Source organism: Muscardinus avellanarius (assembly GCF_963383645.1).
Source record: "Muscardinus avellanarius genome assembly, chromosome: 19".
In the NCBI taxonomy this organism is placed as follows: Eukaryota; Metazoa; Chordata; class Mammalia; order Rodentia; family Gliridae; genus Muscardinus; species Muscardinus avellanarius.
Window position 1 is genome coordinate 13,447,669 of NC_137805.1, and position 19,789 is coordinate 13,467,457.

A 19,789-nucleotide genomic window follows, 5' to 3' on the forward strand; every position below is an offset into this window, starting at 1 on the left:
CTCATCTATAAAATGGGAAGAAAAGCTGGGCGTTGTGGTGCACACTTGTAATCCTACTACTTGGAAAACCTCTGAGACAGGAGGATCACAGGTTCATGGCTAGCTTCAGCTACTTAGTGAGGCCCTCTGCAACTTAGACCCTGTTTCAAAATAAAGAGTAAAAATATAGGGCTGGCGGCGTAGCTTGGAGATAGAATGCCCCTGAGCTCAACCCCTAGTTCTGCAAAAATACATAAATAAGCCGGGCGTGGTGGCGCACGCTTGTAATCCCCGCGCTTGGGAGGCAGAGACAGGAGGATCGCGCAGGTTCGAAGCCAGCCGTGGGTGCTGGTTTAGGAGACCCTGTTTCCAAGTAAAAAAAATGTAAAAATAGGTATGGGAGTGTAGCCCGGAGGTAGAAGGGCTTCCAGGAACCCCAGTACCACCAAAAAAAAAAAAAAAAAAAAAAACCATAAATAAAATAGGAAGAAATTATACTACTTAGCATAGAAGCTTGATGTAGCCCTTTTTTTTGGGGGGGGGGGTTTCTGGGAAAAGTACAAGCTATACCCTCAGTCCTATTTTTTTTATTTATTTATTTATTTACTTATTTATTTATTTTGCAGTACTGGGGATGGAACCCAGGGGCATTCTACCTCCAAGCTATACCCCCAACCCCATTTTTTATTCTTTATTTTGAAACAGGATCTCACCGAGTTGCAAAGGGCCTCACTAAGTAGCTGAGGCTATCCTTGAACCACAGTCCTCCTTATTTTAGCCTCTCAAATGCTAGGCTTACAAGCATGCACCACTACACCCGGCTGTCTTTTTATTTTTGAAACGGGGTCTCACTGAGTCGCGAAGGGCCTCACTAAGTAGCTAAAGCTGCCCACAAACCAATATCCTTGGGTCTCTACCGCCCACCCGGCTCTTTTTTTATTTTGAAACAGTCTCAGTTGCAGAGGGCCTGAGTTGCTGAAGCTGTCTTTGAACTTGGGTCTTCCTGTCTAAGTCTCCCAAGTAAGGGGATTACAAAGTGTGCACCGCCACGCCCAAGAAAAGAATGCAGTAAAATTAGTAGAACAGAGCCTGACTTAGTAGTTAAAAGGAAAATGACTATTAAGCCCTGAGTCTACTGTTGACATTTTGATATGGTAGCTTTCAGATTTTTCTGTTAATATATTTATGTGCACACACTTGTTGCTGAGGGTGGCTTCAAACCTGTGATCCTCCTGCCTCAGCCTCCCAAGTACTGGGATTTGTAACAAGCATGTGCCACCACACCTGGCTTTCCAAGTTATTTATTTATTTATTTACTATCAATGCTGCTACTCTAAGGTGTATTTTTGTTGTTGTTTTGTTTTGTTTTGTTTTACAGTACTGGGAGTGAAACCTAGGGGCATTCTACCTCCGAGCTACACCTCCAGCCCTATTTTTTATTCTTTATTTTGAAACCGGGTCTCACTGAGTTGCAAAGGGCTTCACTAAGTAGCTGAGGCTGTCCGCGAACTACGATTCTCCTGTTTCTGCCTCCCAAATGCTGGGATTACAAGCATGGGCCACCACATTGAGCTTCTAAGGGTTGTTAAATTAAAAGTTAAAACTTTGCCAGGTGTGGTGGCAGACGCTTGTAATCAGGAGGCAGAGAGCAGAGAATGGCAGTTCATGAGCAGCCTCAGCTAGTTAGTGAGGCCCTTTGCAACTCAGACTCTGTTTCAAAATAAAGAATAAAACATAGGGCTGGGGGTGTGCCTTGGAGGTAGAATGCCCCTGGGTTCCATCCCCAGTACCGAAAAAAAAAAAAAAAAAAGTGTAAACGTTTGAAAAATCTTAAGCCTTTTTTGTACTTCCTTAAGGTTGAACGCTTTTTTTTTTTTTTTTTTTTTTTTTTTTGTACTGGAGCTTGAGCCCAGGGGCATTCTACTTTTGAGCTATACCCCTTGTCCTATTTTATTTTTATTTTGAAACGGTCTCTCTAGGTTGATGATACTTTCATTTCTGCTGACACTACCCTTAAATTTGTAATCCTCTTGTCCCAGCCTCCCAAATATTGGGATTACAGGCTTGCAACACCACACCCAGTTTAGGAAATGCCTTTTAAAGAATGAGTACAACTTGTGAAGCTTTTTGTGTAGGATCTCTAGTCTACACAAAAAGCCAGGTAAGTAAGCACTTAGTAAATATTTGGTGTGAATGAATGAATGCCTGTCGTTCTTGTTTCACGTTGAGTCAAGCGTCGGAGCACTCGTTCCTCTGTACATGTGTCACACTCTTTGGCTCTTGGTCTTTGTCCCTTACTCTTTTCCATTCCTTTCTCCTCCCACAGTTCATCCATGAGCTCGGATTTCCCACATTACAACTTCAGGATGCCTAATATTGGATTCCAGAATCTGCCTCTCAACATATATATTGTGGTTTTCGGCACCGCCATATTTGTCTTCATCCTTAGTCTACTCTTCTGTTGCTACTTGATTAGGTAATTACCCTCATGTTACTTCAGAATATGTCCAAGTTACTGCTCTCAGATTTAAAAGTATTTTAAAATTTAGTGTGATAATTGGCACCTTTTCTAAAAGTTAATGCAACTTAACATTTTAACATTCTGTGAGTTGGTAATCAGTAGTACATCTTTATGTAGTCTTCAATCGTATTTGCTGATGAGGTGTTTTACTCTGTAGGAAAAAAATTGTTTTCATTAATTTTTCTACCATCTTGGCACCTGATCCAGATAGGTTTATGTCAGTTGTCTGTCCGCATAAGATCTACTTTGACAAGAATTTCAAAATTGCTTTTTTAGCTGGCTGTGGTGGCGCACACCTGTAATCCCTGTACTTGGGAGGCTCAGACTGGAGGACCACAGATTCAGAGCCAGCCTCTAGAACTTACTGAGATCTTGTTTCAAAATAAAATAATAAAATAGGGATGGTGCTCTAGCTTGGAGGTAGAATGCCCCTGGGTTCCATCCCAAGTACCACACACAAAAAATTGCCTTACGAGAGGATATTATGTCATTGTTAGCTAAAGTCTTTAGAGTTCAAGGCTGGCATGCTTGTAATGCCAGTACTTGGGAGACTGAGACAGGAGGATTGCAGGTTTAAGGCCAGCCTCAGCAAGTTAAGGAGACCCTCAGTAACCTAATGAGACCCTGTTTCAAGATAAAAAATAAAAACAGAACCAAACGTGGCACATACTTGTAATCCCAGTACTTGGGAAGCTGCAACAGACTCTTACCAACCTAATGCTACCCTGCTTCAAAATAAAAATAAAATAAGGCAGTGGGCGTAGCTCAGAGGTAGAGTACCCCTGGGGCCAATCCGTAGTACCACTAAAAATAAATAAAAAAGGACGGGGAGTAGCTCAAAAGTAGAATGCCCCAGAATACTGGGGCTCCAGTCCCAGTACCACAAAAAAGAAAGAAAGAAAGAAAATGGAAAGAAGATTCAAGACAAGATTCTTGTCTTTGTTTTGGATACTGGGGATTGAGCCCAGGGCTCTTCTACCACCAAGCGAAACCCCCTGCCGTGTGTGTGTGTGTGTGTGTGTGTGTGTGTGTGTGTGTGTGTGTGTTACTAGGGATTGAACCCAGGGGCATTCTATTTCTGAGCTACATCTCCAGCCTTAATATTCTTTATTTTGAAACTGTGTCTCACTGAGTTGCAAAGGGCCTCACTAAGTAATTGAGGCTGACCAAGAACTGCGATCCTCCTGTCTCTGCCTCCTGAATGCTGGGATTGAAAGCGTGAGCCACCACGCCTGGCAGAATTTTCATTTTTTTAAGTTTTTTTAATAGGTTCTAATTTTCAGAGCCAAAACTGAAACTATAAAAAGCTTTATATGATATTCTTCAAAGAGCTTTTTAGAGTAAAAGAGACTGGGAAGCCAGGCATAATGGCACACATTTGTAATCCCAGTACTAGGGAGGCTGCGACAGGAGGATCACAGGTTCATGACCAGCCTCAGCTACTTAGGCGCTCCACAATTTAGTGAGACCTTGTTTCAAAATTTTAAAAGAATGGAGCCAGGGGTGTAGATCAGAGGTATAAAGCCCTTAGGTTTAATCCCTAGTACTTCCCCCCCACCCCCGCCAAAAAAAAAAGCAGAAGAAAGAGCTGGGCATGGTGACACACCATTGTAATCCCAGTAGTTGGGAGGCTGAGACAGAAGGTTTGTAGGTTCATGGCCAGCCTCAGCTACTTAGGCCCTCCACAATTTAGTGGGACCTTGTTTCAAAATAAAGAATAAAAAATAGGGCCAGCGGTGTAGCTCATTGGTAGAATGTTCCTGCGTTTCACCCCCAGTATCAAAAAAAAAAAAAAAAAAGAAGAAGCAGACAAAACCCAGTAAGCATATAGGTGAAATATATCATCAATAAAAAATAGAAGTGACAATTCCATTTACAGTGTTATCCAAAGAATAAAATTCTTAAAGTTAACCAAGGAGGTAAAAGTCTTGTACACTGAAAACTAAAAATCATGGCTGGAATTAAAATCACATAAATCGCCAGGCGTGGTGGCGCACGTTTGTAATCCCCACGCGTAGGAGGCAGAGACAGGAGGAACGCGCAGGTTCGAAGCCAGCCGTGCTGGCGAAAGAGACCCTGTTTCCAAAAATAAAATAGGTCTGGGAGTGTAGCCCGGAGGTAGAAGGGCTTCCAGGAACCCCAGTACCACCAAAAAAATATAAATAAATAAAATAAAATCACATAAATGGAAAGACATACAATGTTCATGGATTGGGCTACTAAATATTGCTATGATGATAATATTCTTCAAGACAATTGATTTCTTTTTTTTTGCGGGTCTGGGGATGGAACCCATGGGCATTCGACCTCCGAGCAACACCCCCTGCCCTTTTTTTTATTCTTTAATTTGAAACAAGGTCTCACTAAGTTGTAGAGGGCCTCACTAAGTAGCTGAAGTTGGCTGTGAACCGTGATCCTTCGGTCTCAGCCTCTCAAATGCTGGGATTACAAGCATGCACCACCACGCCAGGCTTCAATTGATCTCTTTAATGACACAAAGAGAATTTGAGAGCATTGATAAATTGGACCACATTTAAATTTTTTTTGTGTGTGTGGTCTAGGGGTAGAACCCAGGGGCTTTTCTACCTCCAGGGTATACTCCCAGACCTATTTTTTATTTTATTTGGAAACAGGGTCTCACTACTAAATTGCTGGGAGCCTCACTAAGTAGCTGAATCTGGCTTCAAATCTGTGTGATCCTTCTGTCTCAGCCTTCCAAGCACTGGGATTACAAGTGTGTGCCACCACGCCCAGCTCCACATTTAAATTTTTTTTAAAAAAAAGTTTAAGCTAGGCATGGTGGCACAGGCTTCTAATCTCAATGCTTGGGAGGCTGAGACAAGAGGATTGCAGGTTTTTGGCCAGCCTCAGCTACATAGTGAGGTCCTACACAACTTAGTGAGACTCTGTTTCAAAATAAAGAATAAAAAATAGAGCTGGGAGTACAGCTCAGAAGTAGAATGCCCCTAGGTTCAATCCCCAGTACAAAAGAAAAATAATTTTTTTTTTTTTTTTTTTTTTTTACTGAATCTGCTAAGCACCTGCAAAGATAGGGAAGTAGAACTTCAGGAACTACCCATGGGAGAGGAGATTGGTATGACCACGGGGACCAGCAGTTCTACCTCTAGTTATGTCCTCAACAGAACTAAATCTGTATGTCCACCAAAAGATATGGAAAAGAATGTATGTAGCAGCTTTATTCCACAATAGAATGTATAAATTATGTTTATACAATGGAATACTATACCAGTCAAAAGAAAAAAATTACTACAATATGGACCAATTTCACAAAGGATTGCAGACTAAACAAAGCCAAACACAAATACAGAATGATCCATTTACATAAAGGTTCAGTCAGGTATAACGCACAGTAACAGAAGCCAGGATGGGGGGACTGGAGAGTGGGTTTTGCTCAGAAGAGGTCAATCCAGGGGCTTCTGGGATACTGGAAATGTACTCTTTCTTGATAGGAATGATTAGCATGCCCTTATCATGATAGGAATGATATAAATCTTACTGAAACAAAGAGTTTCATCAATATAAAAAGAATTGAAACATCTTCATTAAAATATTCGTTGTACAGAGATTTTGCTTTAATGAGATGTAACTAGAACTGACATTGGTTCTGTGGGTACTTTCTCATAACGTGGTAAGAGATGTCATTTAGGTGTATTCCAGGATAAAGATTCTGGAAATTAAACCATAAAGTATATAAATACCAGAAATCAAAATGTTTTCAAGTTGTTGGAAATCTTAATATTACATTGTTCATGTCTGTCTTTTAGGCTAAGACATCAAGCACACAAAGAATTTTATGCCTATAAACAGGTAAGAAGTTTCATTCAGATTGGTTTTGATAGTTTTTCCCAAAAACTGAGAACTGAGATTTTCATTTGTATTTTAAGTGGGACTGGATTCCCTCATATGCACCCTAACATCAAGGTTAGCTTAATAGCATTCAGAGCTTCCATTAAAGGAGAGTGTTCCTCCTTCGCCTAAAAACACAGCAGTTCCTCGGAGATGGCCGGCTGTGGCACATGGTCTGTCTCCTCCCTTTATACTCAGTGCCGGCCCCGGGGCGTGCACTCGGCAGCTGCGAGCTGGGATCATAGCTGTTAACCTTCTCTAGCCTTTTCTGTTTTCTTCTGTAGCAGGAAGGAGGCAGCTTCAGCCTGCTTGGGTCTTTTGTTTGTAACATAGCCTAACTGGGAAGAAATGGCCTTGGTGATCCTGTAGTGAGTGAAATTGACTAGCAGAACTCATTGGTAATCAGACAGATGGTAAATTTGGTCTTTAAAATACAAAGCGAGCCGAGCGTGGTGGCGCACACTTGTAATCCCCGCGCTTGGGAGGTGGAGACAGGAAGATCGCGCAGTTTCAAAGCCAGCCTCGCTGGCTTAAGAGACCCTGTTTCCAAATAAAAAATATAAAAAAATAGGTCTGGGAGTGTAGCCCGGAGGTAGAAGGGTTCCATCCCCAGTACCACCAAACAAACAAACAAAAAAATACTTAGCGAATAGGGCTGGGTGTGGAGGTGCATGACTGTAATACCAGTACTTATCTCAGCAACTTAGCTAGACCCTCTTTCAAAATAGAAAATAAAAATAGGGCTAGAGGTGTAATTCAGAGGTAGAATGCCCTTGGGTTCAATCCTCAGTATCAAAAAATTAATTATACTGAAGAGGAAGCCAGACATGGTGGCACACTCCTGTGATCCCAGTGTCTGAGAGGCTGAGACAGGACTTCAAGTTTAATACCAGCCTCAGCAAGTTAGCAAGACCCTGTCTCAAAATATAAAATAGGTCTGGGGTTGTAGCTCAGAGGTAGAATACCTTGGGTTCAATCCCCAATACCAAAAAATACCTATAAAAAGGGCTCAGTGGTTATACCCCCAGTACCACACTCACACCATGCACATAAACAGATATAAGCATATCTGTGTATATGTGTATGCAGACATGCACTCACATGCACTCACACACACAATAGGAGACCAGACATCTTGGAGCACACCTGTAATGCCAGCCACTGAGGCAGGAGGATGGCAAGTTCAAGGCCCACCTGAGCAACTTATTTGAGACTCTGTCTCAAAATAAAAATTTTTAATAGGCTGGGGATATCGTTCAGTGGGAGAGCACTTGCCTAGCATATGCAAGGTACTGGGTTCCATCCCCAGCCCTGCAGAGAGAGAGAGGGGGGGGGAGGGGGAGGGGGAGGGGGAGAGGGAGAGGGAGAGAGAGCACGCGCGCAAGCTGGGCATGGTAGAGCATGCCTATAATCCCAGTACTTGGGAGACTAAGACAGTAAAATCAATTTGTGTGTGTGTGTGTGTGGTACTGGGGGTGGAACCCAGAGGCTTTCTACCTCCAGACTATAATCCCAGACCTATTTTATATTTTATTTGGAAACAGGGTTTCATTACGTTGCCTAAAGCCTCACTAAGTAGCTGAGACTGGCTTTGAACCTGTGGGATCCTCCTGTCTCAGCCTCGCAAGCGCCGGGATTACAAGCGTGTGCTACCATGCCTGGCAGAATAAAAAATTTGAGACCAGCCTCAGCAATTTAGTGACCCTGTCTCAAAATAAAAAGGGCTGAGAACGTAGCTCAAAGCTAGAATGAATGCCCCTGGTTTCAATTCCCAGTACAAAAAAAAAAAAAAAAAAGTACAATACCCCAAATTTAGAGATTTTTTTCTCCCAAATTTTACTTGCCTATTCTTCAACTTTAGGATGGAAAAACCCGTTCATTTGGCATCTTCTTTTTTTTTTTTTAATTTGGGAACAGGGTCTCTTAAGCCAGCAAGGCTGGCTTCGAACCTGCGCGATCCTCCTGTCTCCGCCTCCCAAGCGCGGGGATGACAAGCGTGCCCACCACGCCCGGCACTTGGCATCTACTTTAACTGATGTCTGGTCACCGCAGCATCAGGTTGAGGGCACGTCTGGACGAACGTTTAGCTCATCAGCATAATTCAAGATAGAGCTAAAGTTTGCTTAACAAACTTCCAAAATTAAGGTGTGTGTGTGTGTGTGTGTGTGTGTGTGTGTGTGTGTGTGTGTAGTGGGGGTTGAACCTAGGGGCATTCTACTTCCAAGCCCAGCCTTTTTTATTTTGAAACAAGATTTTGCTAAATTGCTGGGGCTGACCTTGAACCTGTGATCCTCTTGCTTTGCCTCACAAGTCCTGGGATTACAGGTATGTGCCACCATATCAATTACTCATCAGTCTCGGCAGCGTGTTTCACTGAACCCTGAGGCAGTGATCTCCGTCTGTATTACCACTTAGTCCAGATGGGTGTGTGTTAATATCACCTATCTTTTCCCAAGATTTAATCTACTTCTAAAGAGATTTAAAAACTATTTTTCTGAATATTGCACCATTGCTTAAGTTAAAAGAATGTTGCTACATGTTGTGTCAAAGTGTAAAAAAATTATCTCAAATATTAAACATGAGGGAAATAATATATGTATGTATTATGTATGAAAAATATAAGTATAATGAAAATGTTTTTAAGTTACAAAACTAAATGGGAATGAGAACCTTTTTTTTTTTTTTGCCTTACAGGTTATATTAAAAGAGAAAGTAAAGGAGCTGAATTTACATGAGGTAAGTTGCTTATTAGTATCTTAATCTTGGAACAGTTTCTAATAGAAGTGGTATTATGGTATGCTTAAGTACCTTTATTTACAGAACCTGGAAAATTTATGCATATTTCCATGAGCTTAATAGACTATTTGAGGGAGAAGTCGCATTAAAAACTTTTTTAAGGTCATGTTTTTAACAGGAATGGTGCTAATGTAAGATTTCATAGCAATAGGGGTGTCCTTGCTGTCCGTGCGATAGTAAAAGAAAATAGATAGAAATTAGTTTTTCTGCTGAAGATGAATTTACACTAATTTCATCCTTGAAAATGTTCTCAGCATTTTCTCCCTACCAGTGTAAAAAAAAAAAGGCAGCAATTATTTCCTGGGGACAGGAATTGCTGGAGGTAAGACAGCGGAAGGAGTGGGGGAACGGCGCCTCGCCGGAGCTAGGTGTCCTGGGAATTGTCTAGTGCTTATGCTGCAGAGCTGGTTCATAGGTGCTCCCTGTTACTAACATAAGTACAAACTGGAGTGTGTTTCCTGTTCTAGACTTTAAAACATCATCTATAAGAACTTTTTAACATTATTTCCTGTGTTGCCTCTGACTATAGATATTCAGAAATTTTATTTTTCTCTTTCTGCCTTTCTGAATTTTTGAATTGGTTTTCAAGGCAAGGACTTGGAAAGCTGTACATTTTAATACCTATTAATAGCTATATAAAACAACAACTAGCCGGGCGTGGTGGCGCACACTTGTGATCCCAGCACTCAGGAGGCTGAGACCGAAGGATCGCGGTTCGCGGACAGCCTCAGCTACTTAGTGAGGCCTCTGTGACTCAGTGAGAGCCTGCTTCAAAAATAAAGAATAAAAAATAGGGCAGGGGTGTAGCTCAGGGGTCAAATGCCCCTGGGTTCCATCCCCAGCCCCGCAAAATACATACATACATACATACATACATACATACATACATACAACAACTGTATAAATATGATGTGAAGCAACATCATCAGTCTTAAAGAGGAAGATCACCTTGTAAATTATTTAAATAATAATCACTTATACTCTTGTTAAGCACTTTGAAGTCATGTTTGCTCCTTTTGTCCTTCTACTTTTTCTTTGTGTGTGTGGCCGCACTGAGGGTGGAACCCAGGGCCTGTGCACGCAAGCTAAGGCACGCACCCCACCACTGGGCTGCACTCCCAGCCCCATGTGTAATAGTCTACGGATTGTTTTTTATCAAAGAGTCAGTATGCTCCTGTTGAACAGTCCTTTTCTAACCTTGAATTAAACATAAGCGTAGGTCGGGCGTGGCGGCATCCCGGTACTCGGGAGGCCGACAAGAGGATCAGAGGTTTGAGAACAGCCTCAGCAGAGAGCAAGACTGTCAACCACCTAGTAAGACCCCGTTTCAAAACAAAAATTAAGAAGGGCTGGGAGCGTAGCTTGGAGATAGACCACCCTGGGTTCAATCCCCAACACCACAAAAGCAAAAACAAAAAAACCTTAAGCATCAATTACTCTTTGATTTTCAACTTTTTCCAAAGATTTTATCACATGGCTAAATTTAATATAAAGTAACAGAAAGTAGTCTGTTTCTGTTCCTTTTTTCTTTCTTCTTTTTTTTTTTTTTGTGGTGCTAGGGGTTAAACCCAGGGGCATTCTACCTCCAAGATACACCCCCAGTTCCATTTTTTATTCTTTTTTGAAAACAGGGTCTCACTGAGTTGCAGAGGGCCTCGCTAAGTTAGCTGAGGGTGGCCTTGAACCTGCGATCCTCTTTTCTCAGCCTCCCAAGTACTGGGATTACAAGCATGCACCACCACACCCAACTAGGTTGTCTGTTTTCTAATTGAAGTTTCTTCATAACCATAAATGAAAGTTTTCTTTATTTTTCTATTTTTTGGCAGTAGTAGGGATTGAACCCAGGGGCATTCTACTTCTGAGCTTCAGCCCCAACCTTATTTTTTATTCTTTATTTTGAAACAAGATGTCACTAAGTTGCAGAGGACCTCACTAAGTAGCAGAGGCTGGGCAGGAACCTGTAATCCTCCTGTCTCAGCTTCCCAAGTACTGGGACTATAAGCATGCACTACCATACCCAGCTATAAATGGAAATTTGAAATTGATATACATTGGATCGGGCGTGGTGGCACACACCTGTAATCCTAGTACTCAAGAGGCTGAGGCAGGAGGATCACAGGTTTGAGGACAGCCTCAGCAAGTAGATTCTCATCACCCTAGTGAGACCATTTCAGAAATAAAATTGGACTGGGGTGTAGCTTGGAGATAAAATGCCCCAAGTTAAATTGAAGTACCACAAAAAAAATTTTTTTATATACATTAACAAGTTGAAAGAGAGGGGTGATGGCATATGTGTGTAATCCCAGTACTTGGGAGGCTGAGACAGGAGGATCGCACGTTCAAAGCCAGCCTCAGCAATGTAGCAAGGCTCTCAGAAACCTAGTGAGACCCTGTTTCCAGATAAAGAAAGAAAATTGGGCTAGGGACGTAGCTTGGAGGTAGAATGCCTCTAGGTTCAGTCCCCAGTACCCCAAAACCTACACAGCTGTATTTTCACATTTCTGTTTCTGTCCTGTTCTCTATTCTGTGTCCTTGACTTATGTACTATTCTTTCATCCGTATGACACTGGCTTGGTTACTGTAGCTTTATAATTAGTGTGATTCTTCCAACTTACTCTTTTCCAAAAATGTTTCTGGTAAGTTGTTTTAGTCTGTTTTCTGTTGCTATAACACAATATATGAGGCAGAATAATTTATAAAGAAAAGAAGTTTAGCCAGGTACAGAGGTGCACATCTATAATACAAGTACTTGGGAGGCTGAGACAGGGGGATCACTGATTTGAGGCCAGCCTCAACAATTTACCAAGACCTTGTTTCTAAAAACTAAAAATAAAAAGGCCCTGGAATGTAACTCAGAGTTAGAATGCCCCTGAGTTTAATCCCTAGTACCATAAGAAAAAAAAAAAGTTAAACACAGAGTTACCATATGATGCAGCAATTTCACTTCTTCCTATATACCCAAAAGAATTGAAAACTGAGACGCAGATACTTGTACACCAGTGTTTCCAACAGCATTAATTCACAGCAGTCAAGAGGTAAGAACAGCTCCACTGGCATCCGCAGATGAATGGACACGCCAAGTGTGGCGTGTCTGCATTGTGTGCTCACTTAGCGGAGTAAATACTATGGCATGTGAGTTACGGTTTTAAAAGTGTGATGGAAAGTCATGCTCGAAAACCAGTCCATCATTGAAATACTGGAAACGCTCACTTGTAAAATATTATCTCAAAGGGAAGTTGTAATATGACTTTGGCCCTCAGGGAACTTCCAGGAAGTCTGACCTGAGGCCTTGTGTGTGTTTGATTACCTGTAATTTTCAAGCATTTGAAAAAGGCTACAAATCTAATTTTGGGTCCTAAAAAACAAGTGAATAAAAACTACAGTGTGTCCAGTTTGTAGTCCGGTAGGTCTGTGTTGCACCGCAGAGGCCGTTCTAACCGCGGCCAAGGGCTGGGCCGAAGTGAACTCTAGGAGGCCGTGGGGCCTCTAGACACAGTCTCGGGAAGGAAGCATCACCCCGCCTTACATTTGGGAAAGTGAGGCCCAGAAAGATACCCAGAGGCCGAAAGTGCTAGTCTGTAATCTTCGCCTCTAGAAAACAAAGAGGCTGGAAACAATGCTTTAGTCGCAGATTTTAAACATGAACAGGCAACTGGCGTTGAGAGACTTTCTTCCTGTTTCCTCCCAGCCTGATTGGATGGCGGTCCTCCTTTTACTGACGGAGGAACAGACTGTGAAGGGACAGATCCCAGGGGCATCTTCCTTCTGAGCTACATCCCCAGCCCTGTTGTGATTCTTTTCTTTCCTTTTTTTTTTTTCAGTACTGAGGCTGGATCCCAGGGGGCATTCTACCTCCGAGCTACACCCCCTGCCCTATTTTTCATTCTTTATTTTGAAACTGGGTCTCACTGAGTTGAAAGGGCCTCACTAAGTAGCTGAGGCTGTCCGCGAACCACGATCCTCCGGTCTCAGCCTCCCAAATGCTGGGACTGCAAATGTGCACCACCACGCCCGGCTCTGTTTTTTTTTTAATTTTTTATTGGTGCATTATATTCATACATCATATTGGAAACAAGGTCTCACTAAGTTACAGAAGGCTTAAGTAGCTGAGGCTGGCCAGAACCTGCGTTCCTCCTGTCTCCGCCTCCAAGTCCTAGGATTACAAGTGTGTGCCACCACGCCCGGCTGTGGGACACTCGAGTCCCTTCAAGCGGCTGGGCCTCGGGAGCCCATGTTCTGTTGTGGCCTGGCCGGGTGCCTAGCACAGTAGGCCTCATTTGTGACTTTGTCTTTCAGCTCTGTGCAGTATGTCTAGAAGACTTCAGGCCGCGAGACGAGTTGGGGATCTGTCCCTGTAAGCATGCCTTCCACAGAAAGTGAGTATTGGTGTGGAATTATCTAATGCAACCTGACTTTGAAGCACAGCAGCCAACTTGGTGTGGACTCTGGAGCAATACCAGATAAGCTTGGTGGCCTCACAGTTGGCCCACAACAGAGCTGACGGCACCTGCGGTGTAGGGCTTGTGCGTACGTGACGTTGGAAGGGGTGAGGGAGGTGAACGTGACGCCACGCAGGCCCCGGGCAGAGGGCCAGCCGGGCCTGCGCCTCTTTAGAGCCCAGGCTCCAAACAGCTATTTAGCCGGAACTTTCCAATGACAGTTTCCATCTCCTAGAAATGTATTTTAATCAAAACCATAGCTATTTAAAATCAAAATAAATAGTCTAGATGTAAGTGGTAGCCGGAGCCACTTCCTCCCCTTCCTGCAGGCATATTAATATCCCCCTTCTCTCACAGTTTTATGTGCTTTTGTACTTGAATTAGAAATTTTTATTTTTCCTATTTCCCTCCTCAGTATACTTTGTTGTTGTGTGTGTGTGTGTGTGTGTGTGTGTGTGTGCGCGCGCGCGCGCGCACGTGTGCGCACGTGTGCCAGGGATGGAACCCAGGGGTGTTCTGCCTCCTAGCTGCACTCCCAGCCCTTTATTTTTATTTTGAAACACGGTCTCACCAGATTGAGAAGAATCTCACTGCTTGCTGAGGCTGTCCTCAAACTTGCTATCCTCCTGTGTAAGCCTCTGGAATACTGGGAGGCCGACACAGGAAGATCTCGGGTTCAGCAGCTTACCAGCCTCAGCAACTTAGCAAGACCCTATTTCAAAATAAAGTGGAGCTGGAAGTGGAGGGAATGCCCCTGAGCTCAGTCCCCAGTGCCACACACAGAAGCTAGCTGGTGTGCTGGCACATGCCTATAATCCCAGAATTTGGGGCTGAGACAGGAGGATCGCAGATTTGAAGTCAGCCTCAGCAACTTAGCAAGACCTTGTTTCCAAATAAAAAATAAAATATAAAATAGAGCTGAGAGTATAGCCTGTATAGCCTAGAGGTAGAAGACCCCTGGTTTCCCCCATATTAACACACACACGCACGCACGCACGCACACACATTGTGGGCACCTGAGGGTATAACCTGCCGGCTGACTTCTGAGTATCACCTTGTAGAAGACAGGAGACTCTGGTTTCCCAGAGGCGGCCGCCTCTCCACCCGCAGGGCTCCTGCGCACACAGCAGACTCCTCGCATCGGCTCTGGGCAGCAGCAAGGTGGGTTGGTTTGCTGTGACTGCAGGACTGACGTCCCTGCGGCATCTCATTCTGCAGGTGCCTTATTAAATGGCTGGAGGTTCGGAAAGTGTGTCCCCTGTGCAACATGCCAGTTCTGCAGCTGGCCCAGCTGCACAGTAAGCAGGACCATGGGCCCCCCCAAGGACCCCTCCCTGGGGCCGAGAACATTGTATAGCTCACTGCAAGGATCAGACTGTTGCTGGCGACGACCTCTGCGTGGAGCCAGGAGGAACACAAGCCGTCTCTACCTGGGACACGAGCTGCCGCTTCCTTGGCCTCACGAAGAACTCTTGGGCCAGCCAGGCTGGGACCCAGGCATCTGGGTCTTGAGCAGAGCACTGACACTAGCCCCTGGCCAAGAGAAGAGGACTGGATGAGCCTGCAGGTTTGATTCCAGAAACTTCCTGAGGGTCTCTTGCTAACTCCATTACACTCTCCAGACACTTAGTCCATGTCGGTGAATATCAAGCAGAAGGGAAGATGAACACAGGTGTGAGGGAGGTCTGGAGACCACACCCGATCCCGGTGCAGACCACACCTACCTTTGTAGCCACAAACCCTCCTCGCGGCCCTGAACCAACTAAAACCTGCAGCTATGTCAGCGAAGCCCGGGCTGCGGCCAGCGCCGGTGAGGAGTGCCCACAGGCGCCACCCGTGTCCTTGGACGAGGTGCGGCAGAGGAGCAGTGCCGCCCACATCTGCCCTCACGCTCACGGCCCTCGCTGTCAGATCAGCCAAGCTGGGCACGCTGGCTGCACTTGGGAGGGCCTGGGTAGAAGCCATTGCCACCTGTCATCTTCCTCCTGCTGGCCAGTTGGCCTGCTCAGAAGCCCGCAGGACCTGGCCCTGGCCACACTCCCTGGGTGGCCTGGGCCCGGGGTGCTGCCCACATTCCTACAGCTGCCGTGTGGATCAGGAGGAGCCGCCGTCGGCCCCTCAAAGGGCCAGGAAGAGTGGCTGAGATAGGCCCGTCCTCCTGGCCTCCCTGGACAAAGAGGGCACTGACCCTTTGCCTCTCCCATTCTTCCCTCCCTTTTCCCTCTCTTGTGCTATCTCTGTTTCTACATAAGAAAAAATACCTTCCATTGACTTTTTTTTTTTTTTTTTTTTTTTTTTGCCGCACTGGAGATTGAACCCAAGGAACCCAAGGGCATTCTGCCTTCAAGTTACACCCCACAGCCCTATTTCTTATTTCTTAATTTGAAACAGGGTCTCACTAAGTAGCTAGGCTGGCCATGAACCTGTGATCCTTGTCTCAGCCTCCCAAGTACTGGGATTATAAGTGTGCGCCACCACGCCTGGCTTTCCTTTGGCTTATTCCAGTAAATTCCCTGCATAATCCGAGGCCTGAGCTGGTGAGCCACTCGGGATCGTAATAGCTTCAGGAAGCTCCCGCAGGGCTGTGTACCCTGGATGTGTGCCTCAGCACTGGATTTGTGGTCGCTGCTGGTGTAGAGAAACGCATGCTGCTCTCTGGCTTTCTGTCCAGCTTTCTAGAAATGACTCCGTCCACTCGGCTCTGTGCACTGTGTAAATTAGCCACGCAGTAAGCAGCAGTGCGCCGGCACGCGCTCTCCCGCGCTGCTCCCCTGCCACAGGAGCTGCCCCGGCCGTCGGCTCCTGCCCCCCCCCACAGGTGTGTGGGAAGTTTCTCCCTGGAAATGTGCTCTGTGGGACCTGGAGGGGGGGGGGGGCGCTGCTCTGCCATGGCATGGTTCCAGGGATTTTTTCTGGAATTCACCCTCTACCATCTTAGGACAAGAGGGAACCTATCCTTAGCTCAGGTGGCTGAAATTCCCATTTGCCTAGAAAATGTGCTGGGCAGAATACAGTTTGGAAAATTACAAATCCAGTTGGTCAGAACTGGCTGTTCTGTGCGTAGGGCCTGTTCTGGCATGCCATCTGGACTGCTTCCTGAGCAGGGCAGAAGTGCAAACCGTTCTCGTGTGAGCGCTTTAGCCTGCGCGGCCCCGTGAGAACGCCACACTCCTGCTTTCGCCCTGTGTTCTGATCGTAGCATGCCCGAGCCAAGTGCTGCAGCACCAGTTTACAGTGACCGTCAGAGGGAGCTTGCTCTGGCCGGGCCTCATTCATGGCCAGCACCCACCACTTTATGGGGCAGGGCCTTGGGACAAATGGTACCTTTTGTTATGGGGCTCCCCCCTCTAATCTGCACAGTTAATACTGCCACTCACAGCTTGTGTAGGACTCTGGCCTTCTCAGTCCCTGTGCATCAGTACTAAGGAGATGGCTTGCCAATTTTGTGCAGAGGCAAAATTCACCTCAGCACGTCGGAGCGCCGGGTGAGCTGAGGTTCTTGGTGTGGGCTGTACCACAGGCGGAGCTGGGTAGGAGAGGCACGAGCGCGCAGCACATGGGCCTACCTTGGGTCGGCTGTGCCTGGACGAGGTGCCACCAGCCTGACCTCAGCATTCGTGGTCCTCCGCAGGCATTCCTTCCGCTAGGACTGGGCTGCCACCGAGCTGGCAGAGGGCTCCTCCTCAGCTGCCTTCCCTGAGCTTGGTGGTCTGCTGCAGCAGGCCCAGTCTCACAGTAATCCTGGCCAAAAGTCTTCGCTCCCCACTCCCGGGTCCCCCAGCACTGCTGGACATGAAAATGGTAGGCCCTTTTATCAGAAGAAATAGCCATCTGGATCCCCCCCTTTTTAAAAAGAATGAGTAAGAGACCCTTTATAGTCTCTCAGCTCAGACCCAGGCCTACACGAGGCTGCCTCTGCGTCCATCTCCAGGAGCTGCTGGCGACCGCTTGTTACTGTAGGATCCGGTGTGCTTGGGGCCACTGACTGGTGCTGTCGTGTCTCTGCAGTTCAGACTCTATGTGTCGCTCTTGTGCTGTAGGTTAGTGGCGCACAACCCAGTCCCAGATGGGTTCCATGGTGACTGAATCACCTAGTTATCCCTAGGAGAACAACTGAATTCAGTTGGCTTTAGAAATGGAATGAACCCAGGCCAGCTTGATTCCTGGTTAGATCAGCCTAAGGCACCAGAAGATGGCGTCTGCTGCTTTCTAGACTTAGGCCTGTCCCTGGCAGATAGGGTGGAGCCTGAACTTGCCTAGTTAGGGATCAGGACAAGTCAGAATTGGCCAAGTGGGCGCAGGCTCCTCTGGAGGTCTGGGCTAAGGAACACAGGAGCCCTGCCGTTGCCAAGTACTCCACGCTTGGAAAAACTTGACCCGGAGATCCCTCCTCAGTGCCAGACCCGCGGGATCCAGAGGACTGACCTCGGGCCTCGTCCTGCTTGGAGCTCCTTTCAGCAACTCTAGGATTTCCTGAGAGGCTTCCTGGGAATTGTGAAATGCACAGGGAGGTGTTCGTGCTCTTAGGCAGAAGCGCATAGTCACTTGAGTTACCCCGCTTGCCTTGCGTCTGCCTGCAGTTGAGCAAAGCCTCGTCTCCCCATCCGCCACCTGGGGCTGCGTGAACAGCGTCCTGGCGGCCGCCGGGGAGGATGCATGCCCAAGGCCTCGAGATGGGGCTGCCGACGCCCCCACGTCACATGGCTCACAGCCTCAAGAGCCCCTGTGCCCGGGGCCTCGGCTCCCTCTTCTCCCTCTTCTCGCCTGGTCCCCCAGCGTCTTTGCCTTGGTTGCTCAGTGCTCAGTCTTCCTTTTTGAAACGGGGTCTTGCTAAGTTGCTGAGGCTGGCCTCAAACCTACAATCTGTCTCAGCCTCCCAAGTACTGGGATTGAGTGTGCACCACTGGGCAGCTCCCTAGTTTTGACAAGGCTCACAAGTCATAGCTAAGTCTTCCTTGCACTCCTGCTCTCCAGCCAGCCCAGAGCTGGGTACTGGTTTGTTCTTTGTGTCCTTCCAGGTCGTGTGTACACGAGCATTCGTGTGTGTTGTATGATCTTTCTCCTTTTTTACTTATGGTGTCGCCAACAGGTTTATCAAGGAGCACTCCCACTCATGGGGGAAGAGCCATCCCAGAAGTCAGTCTCTCTTAAGAGGTGACCCCAGAATTGGGGATGTTTTTTGCAGTCACATTTGAGTAAGGCACTATTTTCTACCTGACTGCAACATACTAGAATTCTAGTTTCCTTTATGATCAGCAACTGCAGTCCTGCCCGGCCAACCCAAGAGCACCTTCCTGAGGTGCGGCTCCCTCAGGGCAGGCAGCCGCCGCAGGGCTGCCCAGTCCAGGAGCGTCCAGGGCTGGAGTTTGGCCGAAACCAACTGAAGCAAAGGCCTGTCTTGCGGGCAGAGGTGCCACAGGTCTCCTGGGTTACCTGGCTGGGTCAGTCTCAAGAGGTGTTCATGTTCCTTTTTTTCCCCCCTTTTGGATTATTGGGGATTGAACCCAAGAGCATTTTACTCTAACACCCCCTCCCCATGTCTTATTTTATTTTTAAACAGTGTCTACGTTGCTGAGGGCCTTGCTGAATTGCTAAGGCTGCCTCAGCTGTATTCCTCCTGTCTCCGCTTCCCAAGTACTGGGATGACTGGCGTGCACTACCATACCTAGCTTCCCTGTCTTTATTCATACTTTGAGGCAAAGGCTTCCTCAAAAGTTTCCCCTTGCCCAAATAACTTTACATTTGAAAATAAGAGATTGCCCCACTAGTGATTTTAAACTCATTTTTGCCTTGAAGTTCAAAGCTGAAGCCACTTACTTCCTCCAAGAACCCAGGGAGAGGCAGATTTGCGCCTCAGATTCTAAGATACCAGGGCCTCTGGGCCTCACCTGCCCCAAACCCTGAGCAGCAGTCGTGGCTAAAGTAGCTCCGCTCACCCCAGCCTCGATCTGTGCAGGCCCAGGTGGTCTTCCTGTAGCTGTGACCCAAGCATACGCACCCTCGGCTTGCCAGTGCAGCCCTCCCTCCCGCGCTGTGGGGCCAGGGAGACCCTTGCTGCTTCACACACATTCGTAACCTAAAATGTGAGTCCCACCAATGTCAGGGGACTTGTGCTTTCACAAGGCTCTTCTTGGCTCCTGTGCCAGCCCCGCCCGGCAGGTCTGCATCTCAGGCCTCCGGCCACGTC

The 19,789-nt window shown here is 46.4% G+C and overlaps 1 protein-coding gene across 1 annotated transcript; it reads left to right on the forward strand.

Annotated features, from left to right (window-relative positions):
• Positions 1 to 2,312: 2,312 nt before the first annotated feature.
• RNF24 (ring finger protein 24) lies at positions 2,313 to 14,959 on the forward strand (the record flags this gene model as incomplete). The annotated part of the gene is made up of 5 exons (XM_080716616.1): positions 2,313 to 2,455; positions 6,286 to 6,328; positions 9,062 to 9,103; positions 13,460 to 13,539; positions 14,821 to 14,959. The coding sequence occupies 5 exons, from the start codon at positions 2,313 to 2,315 to the stop codon at positions 14,957 to 14,959; spliced, it is 447 nt and encodes a 148-aa protein (XP_080572742.1).
• Between the last annotated feature and the right edge of the window lie 4,830 nt (positions 14,960 to 19,789).